Source organism: Pelobates fuscus, chromosome 12 (genome assembly GCF_036172605.1).
Source record: "Pelobates fuscus isolate aPelFus1 chromosome 12, aPelFus1.pri, whole genome shotgun sequence".
Classification (NCBI taxonomy): domain Eukaryota; kingdom Metazoa; phylum Chordata; class Amphibia; order Anura; family Pelobatidae; genus Pelobates; species Pelobates fuscus.
In genome coordinates, this window is record NC_086328.1 from 12,316,519 (window position 1) to 12,337,737 (window position 21,219).

Genomic DNA, 21,219 nt, shown 5'->3' on the forward strand with positions numbered 1-21,219 from the left:
GGTGGGTGATCAAAGGTAGCGAACAGTTGGTTGTGCATTGTAGAGAAAAACGTTTTGAAAAAAAACACAACAATTTTATAAAGTAAAATAATATAAAAACAACCACAATTCTGATACTTTTCATGATCACTTTTACCATTATTGGACTGGTGAAAAAGCGGCTCTATGCCTTACGTTAAACACTTTCGACACTTAAATGGACTTGGACGAAAAAAAGTAACCGAAAAAAAACCCCAAAAACTTTTCTAACGAATGCCATGAAATATTGTGTGCTATATTGTTTGGTGATGAGCAGACTGAGCCGTACAAACTCCTCCCGCGACTTGATGGCGGTAATCAGGCACACTAATTAAAGAACAAATAAGCGCCATAACTAAAATGTAACATAGCATATTGATTGATATTGATAACATAACAATTGCACATGTGCAGAATACCTGCAATGTCTGTCCAGAGGCACCTACAACAAACACTCCAAGCACCATAACCACTACAGACTACTGCTGCCCTGGCACCCTTCCAGATAAGTAGTCAAACTGTTTAATAACGGTTTGACAACTTACCTGGGTGCCTCCATGTGCCCGCCACCACCTCTCATCCTGCCGGAAGCTTTGCCCCAGAGCTAATACCAGTCGTACTAATGCTGATTGGCCGAGACCATTTAGCACCCCTGCTGATGAATTTTGGTTGTGGTTGCTAAACTGTTGCACGGTATTAGCTGATAGGCAGAAGACATGTCAATCCCTGGACAACACAAACAATACGTTATGGACGGTCGCACTGAGATCTATGTATCAATAAATTTACCCTGAGAAACAGTCTATAATTCATATTTATTTTAAACAGTGTAACAGTCCACGGCCTATAATGCCATTTTCTGCAACACTAAGTGACCTCTAGAAACCTTTTTTCAGCAGAACACAATGGATGTGTAAACATTATTAGAGCTTTCTTAGATCACTTTTTTTTTTAACCCCTTAAGGACCAAACTTCTGGAATAAAAGGGAATCATGACATGTCACACATGTCATGTGTCCTTAAGGGGTTAAAGGACCTAGACAGCAGGTAATCACTCCTATTCACACACCCAACAAGTGTAATTAAACTGTTCTCACAATGCAAGTCTCGGAGTAAAGACACAGAACCTTCCCAGGCTCCCAGCTATGGTCATTTACTGCAAGAATTATCGCCAATTAACAAATCTGTAAAAAAAAAAAAAACTATCCACATCAGCTTGTGGATTTTTGCCCCAAACACTTATATTGGCCTAAATGTTGCAATTTACCTGTCAACTCACAGTTTAGTAAATAAACCATAAAAAGCAAACATTACAATTAAAATATTTATTTTTACACCTCGTGATACCCACACTGCACATATTTAAAGAGAAAATCAATATTGTTTTTTTACAGTCAGAACCACGTGTCACAATGGCAATGTTGAATGGGCAGGATGCCAACAGCAGTGGGACACCTGGCACTAAAATAAAGGATTGTAATCTGATGAACAACAAAGTAATACGGATTTTCAGGGGATCTACACCGGAGCCTCATGCCAAGATACTAATTCATGTCTCAGACCTACTCACAAGATTACTCTATCTATTTCTCTCTATTGATTCAAAAAATTAAACCCTAAAATTAAAAATAAATAATTAAATATAATATATAAATAAATATATTTAAAGAATATAACCAGAAAATATGCATGGCACACAAACTGCACTTATGTACAATATTTAGCAACACGACGTAGTTAGACAAGAGGTGTGATGCTATAAATTCTCTGTGTAATGCGTTACAGACAGCAACGTTCTAATAGTGACACTGTCACCATGGAAACCAAGTCTCATTGCCCTAGATCAGTCGTTACATTTCACCAGTTTTGTAGTCATGTCTCCCAACATTTCAAATGGACCAAGAATGACACTTTAATTTTAGGGGTGTGACCAAGGGCGGGGCTGTGTAATTTATTTACACAGACTGATTTCTAAAAATTTATTGTAGTTTAAAGACACATTATTAGGAGTATTACGGCTGTGGAGCTTCTGGAAAAGAGGGACATTAGGATAAAAAAGAGGGACAGGGGGATTTGGGCCTAAAATAGGGACTGTCTCTTCTACATAGGGACACTTGGGGGTATGATATAGATACAGCCTTTTCTGCATCCATAGCTGTGCAATTAGTTTCCTCTTAAAAATATAAAGTGCAGCAAAAAAAAAAAAAAAGCTAATAGAGGCAAAAACAGCCAAAAGTTATTACAAGAACAAAAATAAAATAAAATGTCAAGCTGATAGTAACAAGTGGCTTTGATCGGTTATTGTAAACAGATATAGAAGTCATTGTAAGCCCTGCATCTCTGACCCATTGTGCAGGGTACATATCGTTTGAGTGCAGCTTGTAGAATATAGAGTTCCAAGTCTCTAGTCAATGATGAGATCTAGTTTAACCTCCTGGAAAACACCAGGGACATGCAATGTTCATTGTAGTTTATTGTACGGCATATTATAAAACAAATAAAGAAAATTAAAATTAAATTAAAATAAAAAAGAGTCTCATTAACTGAAATAGTAAATCGCCTTATTATAGAAATTATCGTGGGTCAATGTGAAGAGCCAATCCAATCAGGCGTAGCATTTTGACACAGTGCGATCTATGAATGTCGTGGCAAATTAAAAAACAAACACATATAAGCCAAATAAGTGCCTTTTACCCTTGATGCATGTTGATAATGAATGGCTGTCTTGTCTTGATAATTGGAACATCTTGTTTGCTGATGTAAATAAAGGGGAATTGACACATCAGTATTTACTAAGCTGGGAACCAAGGGGAATTTCTGAGTGGATTTTTAGGTCCAAATAATTTAAACTAAAATAGCTGAGTGAGTGAAATGCCAGGAATCTATGGTGAAATTCAAAGTTTAAATGAAAACAAAAATTCAGCTATGTTTCCAGTTTAAACATTTTGGTCGAAAATGTGCAATTCACTTTTTATTACCAACAGTTGGAAGAAGGCTGTGAATCAGCAATGCATGGCACAGATAGGCTACCCAGACATGTACGGGTAGGTAGCAAGCTAGACTTTACTGCACTAAACTGATAAGTAGGCAGCATTCAGGACAAAACTGTCAGCATGGGAAAAAAGGCTGAGTTAAAAAAAAAAAACTATTTAAAGAACAAAACTACTCAGCAAGGAACAGGGAACAGTGTTTAGAAAGAGTTACACTTACGTCATCACTTGTACCCATAGTGACAAATGGTGATGTAGGAGCTGATAAGTGTTTTGCAAAATCTAGTTAAAAATAGCCAGGTTTGAAACCCCTCCACTTTCTCAAAATTATATTCATGGCTTTTAAATGATTTAGCAGCCATCAAATCAACATAACCATAAATTATTGAACAATATGTGAATTTGTATTTGGATTATTAACTAAAATGTGTGTTGTAATCAATGGACAATATGGGGTTTGTTAAATAAAAAACTGAATTGCCAATTGCAAAATTAAGAACAAAATAGGCCAAGTCTAGTTGAGTTGGAGTTTTCCAAATGATCTATTTTAGCCTGAATTTTGTTTGGTTTTCAATTTACTACATTTATGTGTTTTGTGAATAGACTCCTAAGAATGTTGACCTAAATTTGTGAAAATTGCCAAATATTTTTGAAATACTCAAGCTCTGGGTGTTACTGAACTACAAATCCCATCAACTCTTGCCAACCACTTGCTCTGTTTTGGCTTGGCAGAGGATTATGGGAAGTGGGGTTTGGTAGCAGATGGTGTACTCTTGCTGAATAATAGATTCTGTCGGTTTATGACATGTGATGCACACCCCTGATATGCATTCCAAAACAGCACAAGGAGACACAAGAAAGCCTTGGGCAGTGACAGCTAAGTTGTATAATTCAGCAGGATGCTCAGTTTATCAATGGTGCCTGAGAGATGCATGCTTTCCTGTTTAAACTGGTTTTACTACAGATGCTGTCTGATGCAACCCAGCGAGGTATAATGGAATTCATACAATACAAAATGAATGGGAGGCGGAGACATTTCCCACCATTTACAGCCGGATGAAACACTGAGATGATGAAATATATGAAGAATGAAATCACTCCGTTTGTAACACTGACAATCACAGGCTACTTTTATAAAAATAAGATAATTCACTCAAATGACTAATAATAAGTTTGTACAGGCCTTATAAAGGCAGTCTGTAAAATAAGACAATGACTCTTCCTATGGACACTGACAGTTAGAATATAGACTGGATTATGGACATAGTGCATTATCCTGGGGTAATGTTCTAAAACACATACCACGGTAACCATGGTAACTACGGAATGTCCATGCTGATTGTTAATAGTGACAGTATCTCAGTATAGTAACACAGAATTAGTACTTGGTATAGTATCATTACATAGTATAGTGACATATAGTGACATAGTATCAGTACTCTGTATAGTAACATAGTATCAATACTCTGTATAGTGACATAGTATCCGTACTCTGTATAGTGACATAGTATCTCTGTATAGTGACATGGTATCTCTCCATAGTGGCATAGTATCAGTACTCTGTATAGTGACACATTATCAGTACTCACAGACACACATGCAGACAGACTGGTATTGTGTATAGTGACATAGTATCTCTGTATAGTAACACAGTATCAGTACTCACAGACACACATACATACAGATTGGTATTGTGTATAGTGCCATATAGTAACACAGTATCAGTACTCACAGACACACATACAGACAGATTGGTATTGTGTATAGTGCCATATAGTGACATAGTATCAGTACTCTGTATAGTAACACAGTATCAGTACTCACAGACACACATACATACAGATTGGTATTGTGTATAGTGCCATATAGTGACATAGTATCAGTACTCTGTATAGTAACACAGTATCAGTACTCACAGACACACATACATACAGATTGGTATTGTGTATAGTGCCATATAGTGACATAGTATCAGTACTCTGTATAGTAACACAGTATCAGTACTCACAGACACACATACATACAGATTGGTATTGTGTATAGTGCCATATAGTAACACAGTATCAGTACTCACAGACACACATGCATGCCACCAGTTTGGCCGCGCTGTCCGGCACGGGGCAGGTGGGGAAGATGGGTTTGAGCAGGTAGGTGGCGAACACCAGGGCCACGATGTACTGCGAGCTGGGCCGGATAATGAGCAGCTCGATCCACAGCTTGAGGAAGGCTGGCAGCGGGCCGTACACCTCCAGCACATAGGCATAGTCCCCCCCGGACTTGGAGATGGTAGTGCCCAGCTCGGCGTAGCACAGAGCGCCCACGATGGAGAAGAGGCCGCACACGGTCCATACCAAGAGGGACAGCCCGGGGGAGCCCGCCTCCCGCAGCACGCCGGTCGGGGTGACGAAGATGCCGGAGCCGATGATGGTCCCCACGATGATGGCCACACCGTTAACCAGCGTGATGGAGCGCTTCAACTCCACCGCCCCCGGGTCCGCCTTCCCCCCCGGGCTGCCGTTCTCATGGAGCATCTTCTGGCTGGCCTGGGGGTCCTCATCCCCCGGAGACCCCGACTGCCTCCTCTTCACTGAGCCCCCCGACATGGCTGGAGCTGGCACTGCAGGGGGAGAGGGGGCTGGGCAATGGCTGGACCACGACTGCTGGCAATGCTGCGACTCTGCTCAGGTGGGTCCTGGGGAATGATGGGCACTGTGCTCAGGTAGGTGCTTTGTCCTGGGTAATGATAGGTACTGTGCTCAGGTAGGTACTTTGTCCTGGGTAATGATGGGTACTGTGCTCAGGTAGGTACTTTGTCCTGGGTAATGATGGGTACTGCTCAGGTAGATTCTTTGTCCTGTCCTCAGGTGGATCCTGAGTAATGATGGGTACTATGCTCAGGTGAGTACTTTGTCTTGGGCACTGCTTGGTCCTGTGCTCAGGTGGGTTCTGGATAATGATGGGTACAATGCTCAGGTAAGTACTTTGTCCTGGGTAGTGATAGCTCTGTGGTCTGGGTACCTGTCCTAATTATCTCAGTGGGTGCTGTCTTTTGGTCTCTGACCTCTCTCAGTAGATGGGTGCTGTCCTCACTCAGTGAGTGCTGTCTCAGTAGATGGGTGCTGTCCTCACTCAGTGAGTGCTGTCTCCTGGGCTCTGTCTCAGTAGATGGGCTCTGTCCTCACTCAGTGAGTGCTGTCTCAGTAGATGGGTGCTGTCCTCACTCAGTGAGTGCTGTCTCTTGGGCTCTGTCCTCACTCAGTGAGTGCTGTCTCAGTAAATGGGTGCTGTCCTCAGTCAGTGAGTGCTGTCTCCTGGGCTCTGTCTCAGTAGATGGGTGCTGTCCAGGTCCACGTGTTTATGGCCCTGCAGTGTACCCACGTGGTCCCCTTGGCTGTGTCCCTCAGTGGGTGCAGCTCCCTGTATGAGCAGGCTGGGTGCTATCTGTATGAGCAGGCTGAATGCTCCCTCTCCCAGGCTGGTGATGGTCTTTGTGCTGCCTGTGTCACAGTGTGAGCAGACTCTGGCAGTGAGGCTCCAGCAGCTCCCGATCCCACCTCACCCCCTAGCTCTCTGACATCTGCCTCTGAAGCTGCTCATATTTATATTCAGCTGCTAGGGGACGTCACAGCATCCTTAAATATTAATGTGAATCAAGTGCGCCCCCTGCTGTCCACACACCCGACTTACACACTGCGTCCCTTTGTGCAGACAGAGGTGACAGGTGCATTGGAAGGGGGGGCTTCCCATAGTAGTAGTGTTACAGACAGCAGGTATAATTACTCACCATTGATATCTTTCCGAAGACTAGATAGTAATTATAGTCGGTACTAAAGCCAAATGCTGCAAATGCAAATGCCAGACAGTGAAATAGTGCACAGACACCGCATACAAACAATGATTAACGACCTGCACCTCTGTGATACTCATTCATGGTACAGAGTACTGAGGGGGTTGTATATTTTGTATTGGAGCCCTGTGATACTCATTCATGGTACAGAGTAGTGAGGGGGTTGTATATTTTGTATTGGAGCTCTGTGATACTCATTCATGGTACAGAGTACTGAGGGGGTTGTATATTTTGTATTGGAGCTCTGTGATACTCATTCATGGTACAGAGTACTGAGGGGGTTGTATATTTTGTATTGGAGCTCTGTGATACTCATTCATGGTACAGAGTAGTGAGGGGGTTGTATATTTTGTATTGGAGCTCTGTGATACTCATTCATGGTACAGAGTAGTGAGGGGGTTGTATATTTTGCATTGGAGCTCTGTGATACTCATTCATGGTACAGAGTACTGAGGGGGTTGTATATTTTGTATTGGAGCTCTGTGATACTCATTCATGGTACAGAGTAGTGAGGGGGTTGTATATTTTGTATTGGAGCTCTGTGATACTCATTCATGGTACAGAGTACTGAGGGGGTTGTATATTTTGTATGGGAGCTCTGTGATACTCATTCATGGTACAGAGTACTGAGGGGGTTGTATATTTTGCATTGGAGCTCTGTGATACTCACCATTCACCCTGCTTACTGAGATTTTGTAAACTAGAACTCTCTGAGAACCCCCCCCCCCCCCCCTCAGCAATAAAGCTCACAGTAAGCTGTACCCCATCCTGCATAACTATATTTAAAATTGCCAGTAACACACAGCTTAGGGAAAAACCCCGTTAAAGATATAGTTAATACCAAGATACCTGCCTGTTTCATGTCTGTTTTACTGCCCTCACTCAGGAACTTCATAATAAAATAAATGGAAATATTAAAAATAAATGTAATGTCACTGTAATACACTAGGAGTGTTTGCTGCATGTTAGGTTTCCTTGAAACAGCGTCCTTCCAGAATCAAGACAGTCTGGACACCTTTGGTTTTTTGTTGGGTTGAAAAAAATAAAAACAAAAACCCTTTACTGCAAAGTGATGCCATGCCATGCATTCCCAATCCTGCTGCTGTGTAGTCCATGCACATAAATACAAAACAAAAGCCTAGTAATTCATCACATGTACATCTTCCCCCTGCTACGGAGGAGGGAAGTGGACAAAAAGCCATTGGGTCAAGATAGAGAAGGAGCACCCTCAACCAATTTCTTCTCCAAGATGTCATAATTAAGAAATAAAAAGTAGATTGTTGAGAATTGCAAGAACCAAACTGGGATGGTGGGGGGCTGTATTTTCTGTTGAGCTTGTCCTTAATTGAAAAACTCTCTTTGAATTCCCAACATTTCCCACTTAACGAATAACCTTATACGATGGAATAGTCATGAAGCATGCTGTAGGTCAACCTGTAAATGTATTTGGCGGTGATCGTCTCTCTCCTTCCAGCAAGTCATAAAACGTTCAACACAACAGACCAGGCCCTAACTGTCCTCAACTGGGTCCTTTGTGTGTGTTCAGAAACAGACCTACAACACCAACAACTTCATCAAAAGATGGATCGAACACACTTGCTGGAGTTGAGAAGAATTTTTTCCATAGTTTGTTGCACGACTGGAAGAGCTTCAAACAGTCTTTTTGTTTGTTTGTTTGTTTGTTTGTTTGTTTGTTTACCTTCTTTTGGATCCACAGCAGAATCAGATGTAAGAAAAGCTGAACTTGATGGATGCAAGTCTCTTTTTCAGTCTAAGTAACAGAGATAATAGGACGGATTTGGATAGTCTCGATACTGTGTTGGTCAAGAAAACATTGTAGTATCGCGTATGGACCGACTATAGGACTTTGATTGGCAGAGTGCATATCCAGGTTCCCATTTGCTTTCAACTAACCGTGTTATCCTCTGCAAGAACCTACCTTAGGCCCTGGGGTTCACCAATAACAGAATTCCTTTATAATGGCAATTAATACACTCTGCGTCACTCCCAAGACGAGTAAATGAGTTTGCAAAAACAATTCTCCCTTAAAGTTTCTGGTTTCAATTAAACCGTCTTATCACCAAGCATTGCTAGAATCTAGACTGTAAGCCTGTTTGAGCAGAGTCTTCCTCAACCTACTGTTACTGTAACATTGCGTAACTGTCTCATATTGTTAAATTTCCCCCTTTTCTAATATTGTACAGCGCTGCGGAATAAGTTGGCGCTATATAAATACCAATAATAACAGAAAGTTGGGTAAGTGTTCTCCCATACCACCTTCTACAACTTTAGACATACTTTACCAAATTAAAATTAACCCTTTAAGGGATAAAAAGGCATTCCAGCAGTGCCCTGGATCCACCACTGGCCATCTAAGGGTTAAAATATATTTTTAAATGATTGTATCTGTATTCGGCTGAGCTCCATCAAAGCACGCCTTCCAATATATAAAATATGTTTGGGTAGATTACTGCACGGTATGTACACGTCAGAACACGTCTAACTACTGAACCTTAATAAATACTTAAAGCCAAGCAAGTCAAGAAATGTTCTTCTGCTCCGCAGAACACCAAGGGTTAACAGGTCATGGAGCAGTGGCAGTCTGGCAGAGAATTAAAGGGAGTAATTGAACAAAAGCGTTATCAGCGATTTATGGAAGAGATTTGCAATTGGCTTTTGTTAAAGTTCATGTATAAACATGCTTATCTTTACAAGTGATTACTCAATGGAATGGCTTGTAAATTTCTGCCCTCTCCTGGTGGCATTCAGTAATACAGACAACACACTCATCAGATAACTGTATATAATTATAATAAAAAAATACTGACCAAGCATGGTGCTTTTATCTTACTAGTTCTCAAGTACATCTGAGCTCGTTTTTAGTTTTGGGTTTACAGCACTTTGAAGGATAAAAGATCCCACTACTCCTTCCCTCCCTGGGAAGAGCAGACAGAAGAAATACAAATGCAGAGACGTCACAAAACCACACAGTTACCATCCTTGATCTAAAACAACACGAATTACATAGAAAGAGTTGCAGTAACTAGTGACAATATATCATTTGGCCTCAGTCTAAAACCCTGCTCCCAAACACTTAGGGGAAAGAATTATCCTATTTCACCTAAACAACCTGTACCAACCTGTATCCTTCTAACCCTCCAACAATTCTAATCTAATTCCTCTTTCTGGAAACATTAGTTATTGGCTAAAGTGGGAATATATGGGAAGTCAAGTTATGTTTTCTTATTTTGTCCTACATCGGTCACGGCCAATATTCATTTCACTGGGAAAACCCTAAGGAAGATAAACTTCAGTCCCCCCAAGAAACCCTGGTTTTCACGGTCAGCAGTTATTGGTCTGGATATCATTTCCTCCCACTGGAATAGTTGTGTGTTCTGTCCATGAATGGCGTGTATGGGCGACGGATGTTTGTTAGTCAGAACATTCAGGTTTTGTTTATCACCTCCTACTAGAGTCAGGTTTGGCAAGTTCACACGGCCATCATCAAGAGACCACTTGTAGCTAATCACCCACACAGGCCATCTTAACAACAAGGATTCACTTTCAAAACAGCTCAAGGGAATCAGGAATTTTTCTGTGTAAACCGTTTCATTGTAGATGTTATCGGAGGTTCAGCTTGCTGTGTCACATGGGACCAAACTCAGAAAGAACTGGTGGTTACTAACAAATTAGAAAACGGTCGCTGTTAATACCAAAGACACAAACCATCAGAGTTGGGAGTCCCCAAACGACTAGAAGCTGGTGAAGGAGGTATGTTGAAGGTTATCCTAATGGTAAACCCCCCAACATGACAGCAGGTACTTGTAGTTAAGATGCAGTTTATTCCTCTGTCCATTCTGAAGGCCAAGTTAGCAGCTTCTCTCAATGGTTCATTGATTGAGATCAAGAAGAGGTCACTTGGTTTGAAGAGATTCATCAATTAACACAACATTGTAAGAGTACATACACCGAATACACAAACATTCCATACACTAAACATTTATAGCAGCAATATAGTGTAGAAATATTTACGAATAGAGAATTAAAAGAAAGCCGTTCGAGATCTTGGTCTACAGGTGGTCATCTCAAAAAGCCTTAGCCAGAGGCAATTTAATTTACCTGATAAGAGCCAAAATTAAGATGAAACCTTTAATGGCACGAGCAAGTAAATAAACACTTAGCTCTTGTTTATTTCATACTTACCTCCAGCATAGATCCAAGTCACTCCTGAGGATAACTGGGGTATGTAGGAGAAGTCATTCGGGGCAAAGTACTAAAAGTAATGTAACCATCGTTACTCTTTATACTTAACCCTCTGTGTGTGCACGTTACCTATAGGAGCACAGACAGACATGCGTACTGCAGCAGCCATACTTGTGGAACATGTAAACATTTTAAAACACTTTGATTCATCCCGGCTAGCACAGTGCATATATTAAATGTTATGTTCTAAACAAGGAAGGAGATCTCATTGCATGACAGATTAAATTAAACGCACATTTCACGGCAAAGCTTTGTGAATATAAAAGGTTTTGCTAGTCATGCAGGATATACAATTAACTCAACCTTTTTGTTCCTATGGCATTACGCAATACAATTGTCCAATCAGTGCCAAGAACCAAATATTTCTTATTCTGCCACATAGATTATCCTGCTAACCCATCTCCGCAACAATTACGTTGCTAATTGGTTAATGACCTTCAGAAGCTTTCAGATCATTTAATGTTACTTTGCCGCAATGACCTAAATCTCCAAAACTAAAGAAGAGGAACAACTGTGGTTGGAACAAGCTTCAAACCAGAATTTAATAGAGTCAACACTAATTATTTCTCAATGTCCAAAGTCCTGTTCCCACAAAACAGAGGAAGCATAGTTAATCCACAAAGAAAAAACACTCAATAGCGGAATTGTTAGAGGGGGAAAAAAAAATAAAAATAGGTCAGATTGTTTTATAGGAGGGAATTTAAAACTCTTCCCTATGGATTTGATTTGTATGCCTGGCGCCAGTGAGTATGCTAGCCTTAGTCAGGGAGGGTACTTAAACCTTTAGCTCAGAGATTCGGTTTTCCTTTTGAATTTTAGGATATTTGTGACTTCACTGGCTCCTTTTACCACTGCTTCAAAAGTATGCACAAAGTGTATAAAGGATAGACAATAAACCAGCTTACGGAGACTTAAAGATTTTTTTTTTTTTTTTGTAAATGCATAGGTGTCCAGGGCATACAAAAATAAGATAGATTAGCAGCAGGGACGCCAAAATGGTAGATCCCCAGATGCTGTAGAACTACAACTCCCATGATGCTTTGCATGCCTTTAGAATGACAAGTCATCACGAAAGCTGTAGTTATAAAACATCTGGGGATCTACCTTTTGGGCACCCCTGTATTAAAGCGATGCGTATATTGACCTTTAATAACAGTTAAGCACAGTCATGTTAAAAAAAAGAAAAAAAAGAAAACCATGTGAATATGAAAGATTTCAGACAACTGTTTCAAGCCAAAGTATTTCAGAGATTTCTAAAAGCTGACCCCTTTTAAGATTGAATTATTTATTTGACCAACGGATCGTAAAACTTTACCGCGTTCTCAAACCATTCAACTTGATAATCTGCTTCTTTACTCGACTGATAAGAGTTAAAAATCATGGCACATGGAGCAGAGTGGGAGAAATGTTTAACTGTAAGAGATTGTTCACATTCAACAAAAGACAAAGTCAAATGATTAGGCAAAAGAAACCACTTAATCAAACAGACCAAAACAAAGGAAACGGGAAGGAGAGCCACATCCAGGCTAAGTTTGCCTCTACTCTTCCTACCCATGTGTCACATTAAACATCCATGTGCAGTGTGGTTCGGTTTTGTCCTACCATAGGGTTTAAGGACAGCTCTGTAAGAGTTGAGATTGGGAGTGATGGTAGCAAAAAGCATCTCCAGAAGCCCAGCGTGCTGGAGTGTATAACCTGCACTCACAACAGGTTTAAATAGTCTAATCCCACTCCTGGGACAAAAATGCATATATTTTATTAAAAGTTAAGGAATGCATCATATCATTGAAGAACAAAATGTACACACACACACACACACACTTTTAACTCTTTAGAGAAATTGTTACAAAAATGTATTCTAAAATCAAGTTTGCAACTGCTGGGAATCAAAGCCTTCTCTAGTCGAGCATCAATCATTCACTCCGCACCAATATAGCCTATAGGAAATATTACCAGCACAATATTATGCGCCGTCATGTTACTAGACCAGTGCTATAGAAAACACTATTACACGTGTACATATTAAAACCACAGACGGCATACCACAATTAATGTCATTTTATATGATAACAGTTTTAAGCAATGAACCTTTCCAGGCAGGCGCATAAATAGACCTACGCCTCGCCCCGTGCAATACGAGAAGTTTGTACCAACAAAAGAATGCGTCCATCTTCTAGCAAAACCACCATCAACTTATCTTTGTATTGGGATCCACAGACCATGCTTTGCCACTTCTTTTAAGAAAACAAAACAAAACAAAAAAAAAATTTAATGGAAAGCCTAGAAGATTATTATAGGTAGCGATAGCAACTAGGGCATTGCATTGGATTGCAAACCTTATCCCCATCATGCTTGGTCAGCCTTCAGAAACAGAGGGTTATGGGAGCTTTGGTCACAATATCTGCAGTGCCATGGTCAGTCATTGCCTAACGAGAGATTAAAAAAGGTCAACAGGTAGTTTGACCAACCCTGCTATAGATTACACGGCAGATCTGTAAAAACAAATGGGTACCAGTGTAATCCTATCTGCAAAATCCCATAAAGTGTCGTCCTCCCTCTATCTTCTCTGCCATCACATAGATCAAGTATTATATAGAGAAAATGGTTTATATAGTCTAATTGACTAGCCATTGCCGAGTATAATTTAGCCCTGGCAGGTAGAAATTCTCCTTGATGAGTGTGTCGTGGACTCTCCAGGCTTGCTGTGGCAACTAACTTTTAGTAGCATAGGAATTGAAATTTTAGCCCTTGACTAGCATATATAATAAATTGGTTTTAAATGAAGATAAAAGGCTATATGTGTACTTCAGAATTAGGAAAATTATCTGATCTGTATTACGGTACAGCATTCACATCCGATAATATTTACCAGAATGCACAAGCTATTGCTTCCTAATAAGAACTTTAAAAAAAAAATGAAATAAAAAAATAAACACCAAAATGTTATATTTTATAAACAGTTTATGAATTTAGAAATTGAAGGTTCACACAAGTAGAACATTTAACATGTGCTCTATCCAAGCAATTGTGTAAAATTGCTAAACACAGACCATTGTTTATGTTCCGACAGTAAACACTATCAAAATTAGACAATGACATAACATACATATTCAACAATACATCTTAGAACACAAACTACAAAAAAACAAAACAAAAAACAGCACTAGCTAGTTATTGTAGGACACGTGTTAAGAGCATCACTTGATTCAGTGTATTAAAAACATTATTTCTCATTTTTACATAGGCAATCATTTTACATTATAGGATATTTAAAGAAGTCATTTTAAAAATAAAATATTATTTTTTGCCTATCTGCAATCTAGCTGATGCAGCGGCCTTTAAGGGGATTTTCACTAAACGGTTCATAGTGTTGAATTGCTTACATGGTGGCCAAAAAATAAAAAAAAAATTTTCAAACTATTTAGTAAAACACCGTTACTATAAATCCAAGACATAGCTACTACAATGATTTAACAAAGTCTTACATTTTGATGGCAAACATGGTGTGAGTTATGAGCAGAATGGAACAGTCAGAATCTATCAAAAACAGCAAAAGATACACTTAATTAAAATACAAACCATCTAAGGTCTATGCCATAACTACAGAACACAGGTGTAAGTGCGTGGTCCCAACAGCTTGCTATAGGCTTACATCCTGCAGATCTGGCAGTCGGACCTGGAAGAAGGACTTCATGTACTAAGTGAGCCACGACAGCCCTAGGGTACTGACAACAATCCAAAACTGAAATCATTAGTTAAGGGCACTTTAACCGTTGAGTTTTAAGTAAACAAACTCTTTTAAAAAGCACCCATTTTAAGAAAACAAAGCATTAATAAAAATGCCAAGCTATGAGCAGCCATAGGCATTTAAAGAAATGCATGTTTATGCAATGTTCAGCACACGTGGTGTACAAGGGCAGCTATACCATTTTACCATTTGTGCTTGTGGAGGTCTGGAGCATAAACCCAGCACACAGTACTTATCGATGCCATGGACCACGAATTTTAAATGGCAGCAAACCGGTTTGCTCATGCCAAGTGTCGATAACACAAGAATATCTGTAAAATGCAGAAAAAGGGCAGTATCTTCAGTATGTCACCTCCGAATAAGGTGATGGAATTATCAGTAATCTATGATTCTACATAAACGTTCTCCGTTGTTTTCATGTTAGCCAGACTGCTGCCGGTGGGTGTGCTTCTCCGATTTCTTCTTGGCATCAGACAGTAGTAGCGATGGTTGGAAAGAGGAATGGACGGTGCGGTTCATCAGCGGCTGCAGGGGACGGAAATTGTCCACCATGTACTGCTCATCTTCTCCTACCGCACTGTAGAGGAGACTGCGGAAGACTGCCAACTGAAAATACAAACCCAGAGAAAAATTAATTAAATCCTGCCATGACATCACATTAGCGAGGGCTGAGACAAGCATTCGGTTTATGCCCTCTTTACAGGAAATCAGTAATTATACAATAACAAGCACAGGTGTAAATACAGCATGGAAGGTAGGCTTGTTTGAGCACGGCCCTCACACACTCTTGATCAAATAGGTCTTGCCGTTAAATACAATTGTGTCATTCATAGGCACACAGTCAGTATAACCTCTTAACATGTGCCACCATTTCCAATAATCAGTGCTGAAATCTTTTATGCAAAAATCTAATTACGTCCAACAATTCCCTTTTATGGGAAGTAATAAAACACCATACACATGCACAAAACACACAAACAAAAACAACAAACCAACTCACAGCTTATTTTAGTTGGATTACAAATACTCTGACCTTGAAAGATCTCAAGTTTCTCTGAATGGGAGTCTGCCACATTTAGACATGCGGGCTAATACTACCCAAGGCTAATACTTCTACAGCCAAACATACTATTGCCAGCTCCCCTACAGATTGCATAATTAAACAGAGCGGGGTGTCTCTGCATGCATAGGATAAGGAATACAGTCACTAGCTCTCCACTCATGCATATATCGAAATTCTATCACTCCGATTCTGGTACTGATGGTAAAGTCTGACTTATTATAGAACTTCCCGGTAAGGGTGGGGGATAAATAGTACCTGACTGTGGTCAACTTCGATTGGCTTTTTCATGATTATCCAGCTGACAGACTCCGTCAGGGGTGGAGTGGTTAGGGACCCAGCGTAGGTCCAGTAATCATTGCATGATGGCAGGAGGCAGGATGGATCAAAGTAATTAAATTCTGTAAGTGAATCCTAAATAAAGAACACAGAAAGAAACGTCAATACAGAAAAGGTCTTTTTGTTTATTGCGTCTGCAGAATTATTGTAACCCCACAAGGATATTCCATATCTTGCTCATATCCTCATCCCTAAAACCACATGTCCATGCAGTCCTATGGTCCTGGAAACTTCATATTTCCACCAAAATATATTTCTAGCAATAGATCAACAATATGAAATAACACTCTAAGCAGGGGTAGGCAACCTTCGGCACTCAAGATGTTGTGAACTACATTCCCCACAGCGCGCTTACTCCCATAATGCTGGCAAAGCATCATGGGAGGTGTAGTCCAAAACATCTGGTGTGCTGAAAGTTGCCTATGCCTGCTCTACAGTAAGATGAATGGAGGTCATGCGATCATGCAATAATTGAACAAATACAAGAATTGTGTTCTCGGTGTACCCCAGGAGAAATCAAAATGCATTGAGAACACTTAAAATAAAACTTATACAAAAATATTTTTTTTAAAGAAAGTATAATGAGGGGCCAGGGTCTAACAGTCATGGTGGAAAGACATGTCCTGAGTGAGCTTCTCACTTATCCTAGTATAAAGAGGATAGAAGAGCCTCATCTAGCTTGATTTATGAAAGTTTCAGAGACTTACCTGATCCTTGTCCTGGATACAGTGTAGCGGTCATCGTCTCGACGATAAGTCATCTGCTTGATGTACTAGGTCATATGGACTAGTGTACACTGGATGGGAGAAGCAGCTGATCTCCCAACCAGGAGTTGCCTTAATGACTTCAGCGTCATTCGAATGCCCCATTACCCCCTCCTTATACTCCTGGAAGGCTACCCTGCTGTGGTAGGACCATGTGGTGTTGCTGCAACAAAAGACCTATTGCCGTACTCATCATGGCGGAAGCCGCGTGTTTCACCAGTTTCAGTTGTGAGAAATTCGAAGTTCTGTTCAAACTCCACTGATTTTTGGCAGAAGCTGGAAAACAGGGTGCATCAATCTGCTCCAAAAGGAGTGGCCACTCACCTCAAATGTTGTCTTCAAGTCCCCATTAGGAGTCTGCGGCTCTAGATATGGAGGGCTCGAACATGGTGGCAGAGCGGGCAGCATCCTTCCCCTGATCACAAGTCTGAACAAAAGCGTGTCCCATTACAGTCCAAATTTTGGATTCCCGGGGAAGCTGTGGTACTCATCGGAAACCTGACATTGACACAAGACCTAGCCTGCTTGCCTACACCTGTGTACAGAGGCCTGAAGTACTGTGTTCTGCCCCTGGAGGGCATAGGCTTGTTTGGCCTCTTTTTTTTTTTTAATTCTTTATTTTTGCGTGCACAAGACTTATACATGGTGCAACATATGCATCGTTTGAGAGGGTAACAGGCTTTAACATTGGGTAAATAATGCATTTGATAAGTTTTAGCACAATTTTTTTTGTTTAGTATAACATGCGTAAGATCCTAGGTAGAGGTTGGGGTCGTATAGGGGTTTAGTCGTGCACTTCGTCTGCGGGTGCGGTACCTAGGTCATGGGTCAGTGTCGGAGGCGTGACCCTATAAGTGTTAGAAAGTAGTTGCGTGGAGGTGCGTAGTGGTGCTAGGGCCCGTGTGGGTGCACTGGGTGTCGTTTTGTCGGTCAGGTAGTCTGGTGAGTGGTACAGGTGCTCATTTCTACTTTCTGAAGTGGCCTGGTCGTCTAGTTCCACTGGAGACCACTCGTGAGAGGTGGTGGCCCTAACCTAGGGGCTGTCGGGGGGGGGGGGGTAGGTTTTGGCTTAGGCTATGGCTTGTGGTCTGGTAATGAGGCATCGCGCCAGCGTCCTCACCGGCTATCTCCTCTAACTTGCGGTAAACGGGTAGTAACGTAAACTTCGGCATTGTATTGCGGGGAAGGTGGGGAGAATACAGGTTGTGTTAGGCAAGGCATATGGGTATTGCCATTGAGCGGGCATGGGTAAGAGACCTCTCTCCCCCTGTCCGTCAGGTGGCTTGCGTGTCCATTCTCTGCCCTCTTGGTACAAACGTTTCCGAGACATCTGGAAAAGACGTGGGGAGTGCCCGGGTTGGGCAAGTTTTGTAGGCCCAATTTTGCAAGCAGTGTAGGGGCCTCAATCCCTGAGGTGAGTTTATGGGTGGTCCCCTGGTGGGTGATGAGCAAGGAGCGAGGGCTTCCCCATCTATATGGTATCCCCGCTGTGCGTAGGTGGCCGGTTAGTTCTGTCAGCGACTTTCTCCACTGGAGGGTGGCCTTGGATAAGTCCTGATAAAAAGTCAGTTGGGCTTCCTCGAAGTCAAGCGGGGTCTTACCCCTGATTGCGCTCATGATGTGCCCCTTGTCTTGGGGTAGGATGCAACGGACGATGACGTCTCCGGCTAGCGTTGCTGCGGCTCTGGGAGGCGTGGGTAGGCGGTAAATCCCTGCAAAGGCGAGTTTCTTTGTTACTGCAGTAGGGAGTAATGATTGTGTGAGTCGCCTCACGTAATGCGGTAGATCCTCTTTGCTCACTGATGCCGGGATGCCTCTAATTTTGATGTGGTTGCGCCGGTTTTTATCCTCCTGCGCCGCCACTTGTATTGCTAAGTGTTGCTGGTCGTGTTGTAGTTGGTGGAGCGAGTCTTGTAGCGTAGAGATTTCTCCCTGTATTGTTTTGACTTGGTTTTCAGTGGTTGTCACTTTTTCTGTGATCTGTTGCATGCTAATTTTGAGCGCAGGTAGGTCTGCTGCCAGCAGGCGTTGTATATCCTGCAGCATAGTTTGCATCTGCTGCAGGTCCTGCTTGGTGGCTGGGTCTGCTGTTCCCTGTGGGGGTATGGGTTTAGTGGTAGTGATCTGTATGGGCTGTGGGGTTCTCTGAGTGTCCCCCTGAGTGGTTTGTGCAGGTGGGGTGTCTGCCTGTGGGGGGTCTGAGCCCTGGTCGGGCGCCATTTTGGCTGGGGTTTGTTTCTGTAGCAGTGCCCCTATATCAGGCTGTGCTGTGTCAGTACCTTGGTGTGGTCTTTGTGATCTGCGCCCCATCTCCTCATGGGATTGGTCGGGGTCCTGTGGATGATCGTTGCTTGGGTCTCCCAGGCTCTCTCCGCCCCACAAGTACTCCAGGCCGCGGTAGTTTGGCGTGTAGTAGGCCCGGATTTTCGTTTTGGGCTTTGCCTGCCTCGGATTGTACTTAAATGGCATCGGGCGATGCAGAATGATCTCCCCGGGGCAATGCAGGTATTTATTTGCGTGGATGGCATGTAGTTTCGGTGATGTTTGACGGATTCAGTTTGAGTCGCCCAGAGCTGCTAGAAATGGCGTCCGTCTCGCTCCGCCGGTAAGCCCCGCCCCCCTTGTTTGGCCTCTTTGATGGGACTCTTAATGGCTCCTGGCCACTCATCTCTTCTAAGAGTTTATGTAGGGGATCAGATAAGGATTTTGTTTTTGCATTCTCCCCTGTGGCGTTTGTTTTGTTGATGGACTTTATTCACTCACTACATGACCAATAAGGAAAATGCTTTTAAATTGGGTGGTGTGCCTCTGCAAAGCCCCTCATCCATCTAATGAAAAGGCTACAAACCCTTTGTCCACCTGCCTGCTTCCAGTGCCGACGTCCCTCGGTGCTGGCTCTGGCTCCTCAGACGTCCGATCAAGGGGGAACCCAATGAGCATGCATGGCAAGCGCCGCACACGCATTACGCCTTCCCCATAGGAGACCAGTGATTGATCGTAAGAGGTGCGCAAGGATGTCCAGCAGCGTTTCACATAGTTAATCTTCATGAAACTACAGGTATCGTCTTTAGTGGCGGTCTGGAAGAGGCAATCTTAACCTTGCAATTTCTCTAAAACTGTAATGTTATACATTGCAGGTTTAAGGAGACAGGGATACTGCACCCAGACCACTTTAATGAGATGAAGTGATCTGGTTGCCTATAATGTCTCTTTAAAGCTCAAACAGTACGTTAAAGTGGATGGAAGTTTGGTGCCCTCTAGTGGCTGGAACATGAATGTTTTTACAGAGCACATTACACAGGATTCAAACAAGTGATTTTACCTTATACCTGACGGAAGGCAATATGTCCACCAGCTTCTGTAGCTTCTCATGGTGTCTTCCGACCTGTGCATGGAAATACATACACATAATAAAAATCCGAACGCAGATCAAAACCCAGAGCAATAGTCAGTTATAGCCCATTTTTAAAGGCTTGTACTATAACGCATACAGGGAGGTAACTGTTGCCAATATGCAAGAAATCCACTTATTTCTGGTTCTAATAAAGCACAAATCCTTTCTATGGTCCACAGTACATCACACAGAGTAGCTATGGTGCCAGGGGTGCCCTCCCAGAGACATTTGTCCCCAAGACAGCAGTGCCACATCAGGCATCTCCTGCAGAACATGCTGGGTGTTTTCAGAGCCGAAGCAGGAATGCGCTCATTGGCTGAGAGCACTCCACTGACAATCTCTGCGGCCCTGCTCAGTGGAGTCAACTGAATTCTACATTCTCGAGAATCCTAAAGCACCTACAGGTACCCAGGGGGTCCAGATAAGTTGTCAAACCAATGTTAAATGTTCTGACAAATTACTCTGGGAGGGAATCAGGGTACTTCTGGCACCATAACAACTATATTTGGGCTGTAGTGGTTTTGGTGATTGGAGTGTTCCTTTTAAGAAGCATTTGCATGAATGGTTATTTGAGAAGGTAATGGAGAAAGATAGGAAGTACCTGGAGAGGCAGCTATAAGGGAATAAGAATATTTAAATGCAGGTTTCAATTGAAAGTTATTTTCACCTTTAAGAAAATTCCTATGACTGCCAAGCCGTTTTCTTCCATGATCGCTTCTTCGAAGGTTCGATATTTTGTGCAGTTCCAATGCACAAGATGGAGCTGAAACATTAAAGGACAGAGATGAGGATTCAC

The 21,219-nt window shown here is 42.0% G+C and overlaps 2 protein-coding genes across 3 annotated transcripts in view; both read right to left on the minus strand.

Annotated features, from left to right (window-relative positions):
* SLC7A5 (solute carrier family 7 member 5) overlaps positions 1-6,346 on the minus strand; it is a 45,664-nt gene extending 39,318 nt beyond the window's left edge. Inside the window, exon 1 of the mRNA XM_063438046.1 lies at positions 5,083-6,346. Coding sequence (XP_063294116.1) covers positions 5,083-5,611 — 529 coding nt within the window. The 5' untranslated portion in view covers positions 5,612-6,346. The remainder of the gene's footprint in view (positions 1-5,082) is intronic.
* Positions 6,347-14,061: 7,715 nt separating this feature from the next.
* Positions 14,062-21,219, minus strand: part of CA5A (carbonic anhydrase 5A) — a 28,367-nt gene continuing 21,209 nt past the window's right edge. For both annotated transcript variants that reach the window (XM_063438259.1, XM_063438258.1), the window contains exons 4-7: positions 21,091-21,186; positions 20,352-20,414; positions 16,185-16,340; positions 14,062-15,472 (exon numbers count right to left, since the gene is read on the minus strand). In XM_063438259.1, coding sequence (XP_063294329.1) covers positions 15,287-15,472; positions 16,185-16,340; positions 20,352-20,414; positions 21,091-21,186 — 501 coding nt within the window. In that variant the 3' untranslated portion in view covers positions 14,062-15,286. The remainder of the gene's footprint in view (positions 15,473-16,184; positions 16,341-20,351; positions 20,415-21,090; positions 21,187-21,219) is intronic.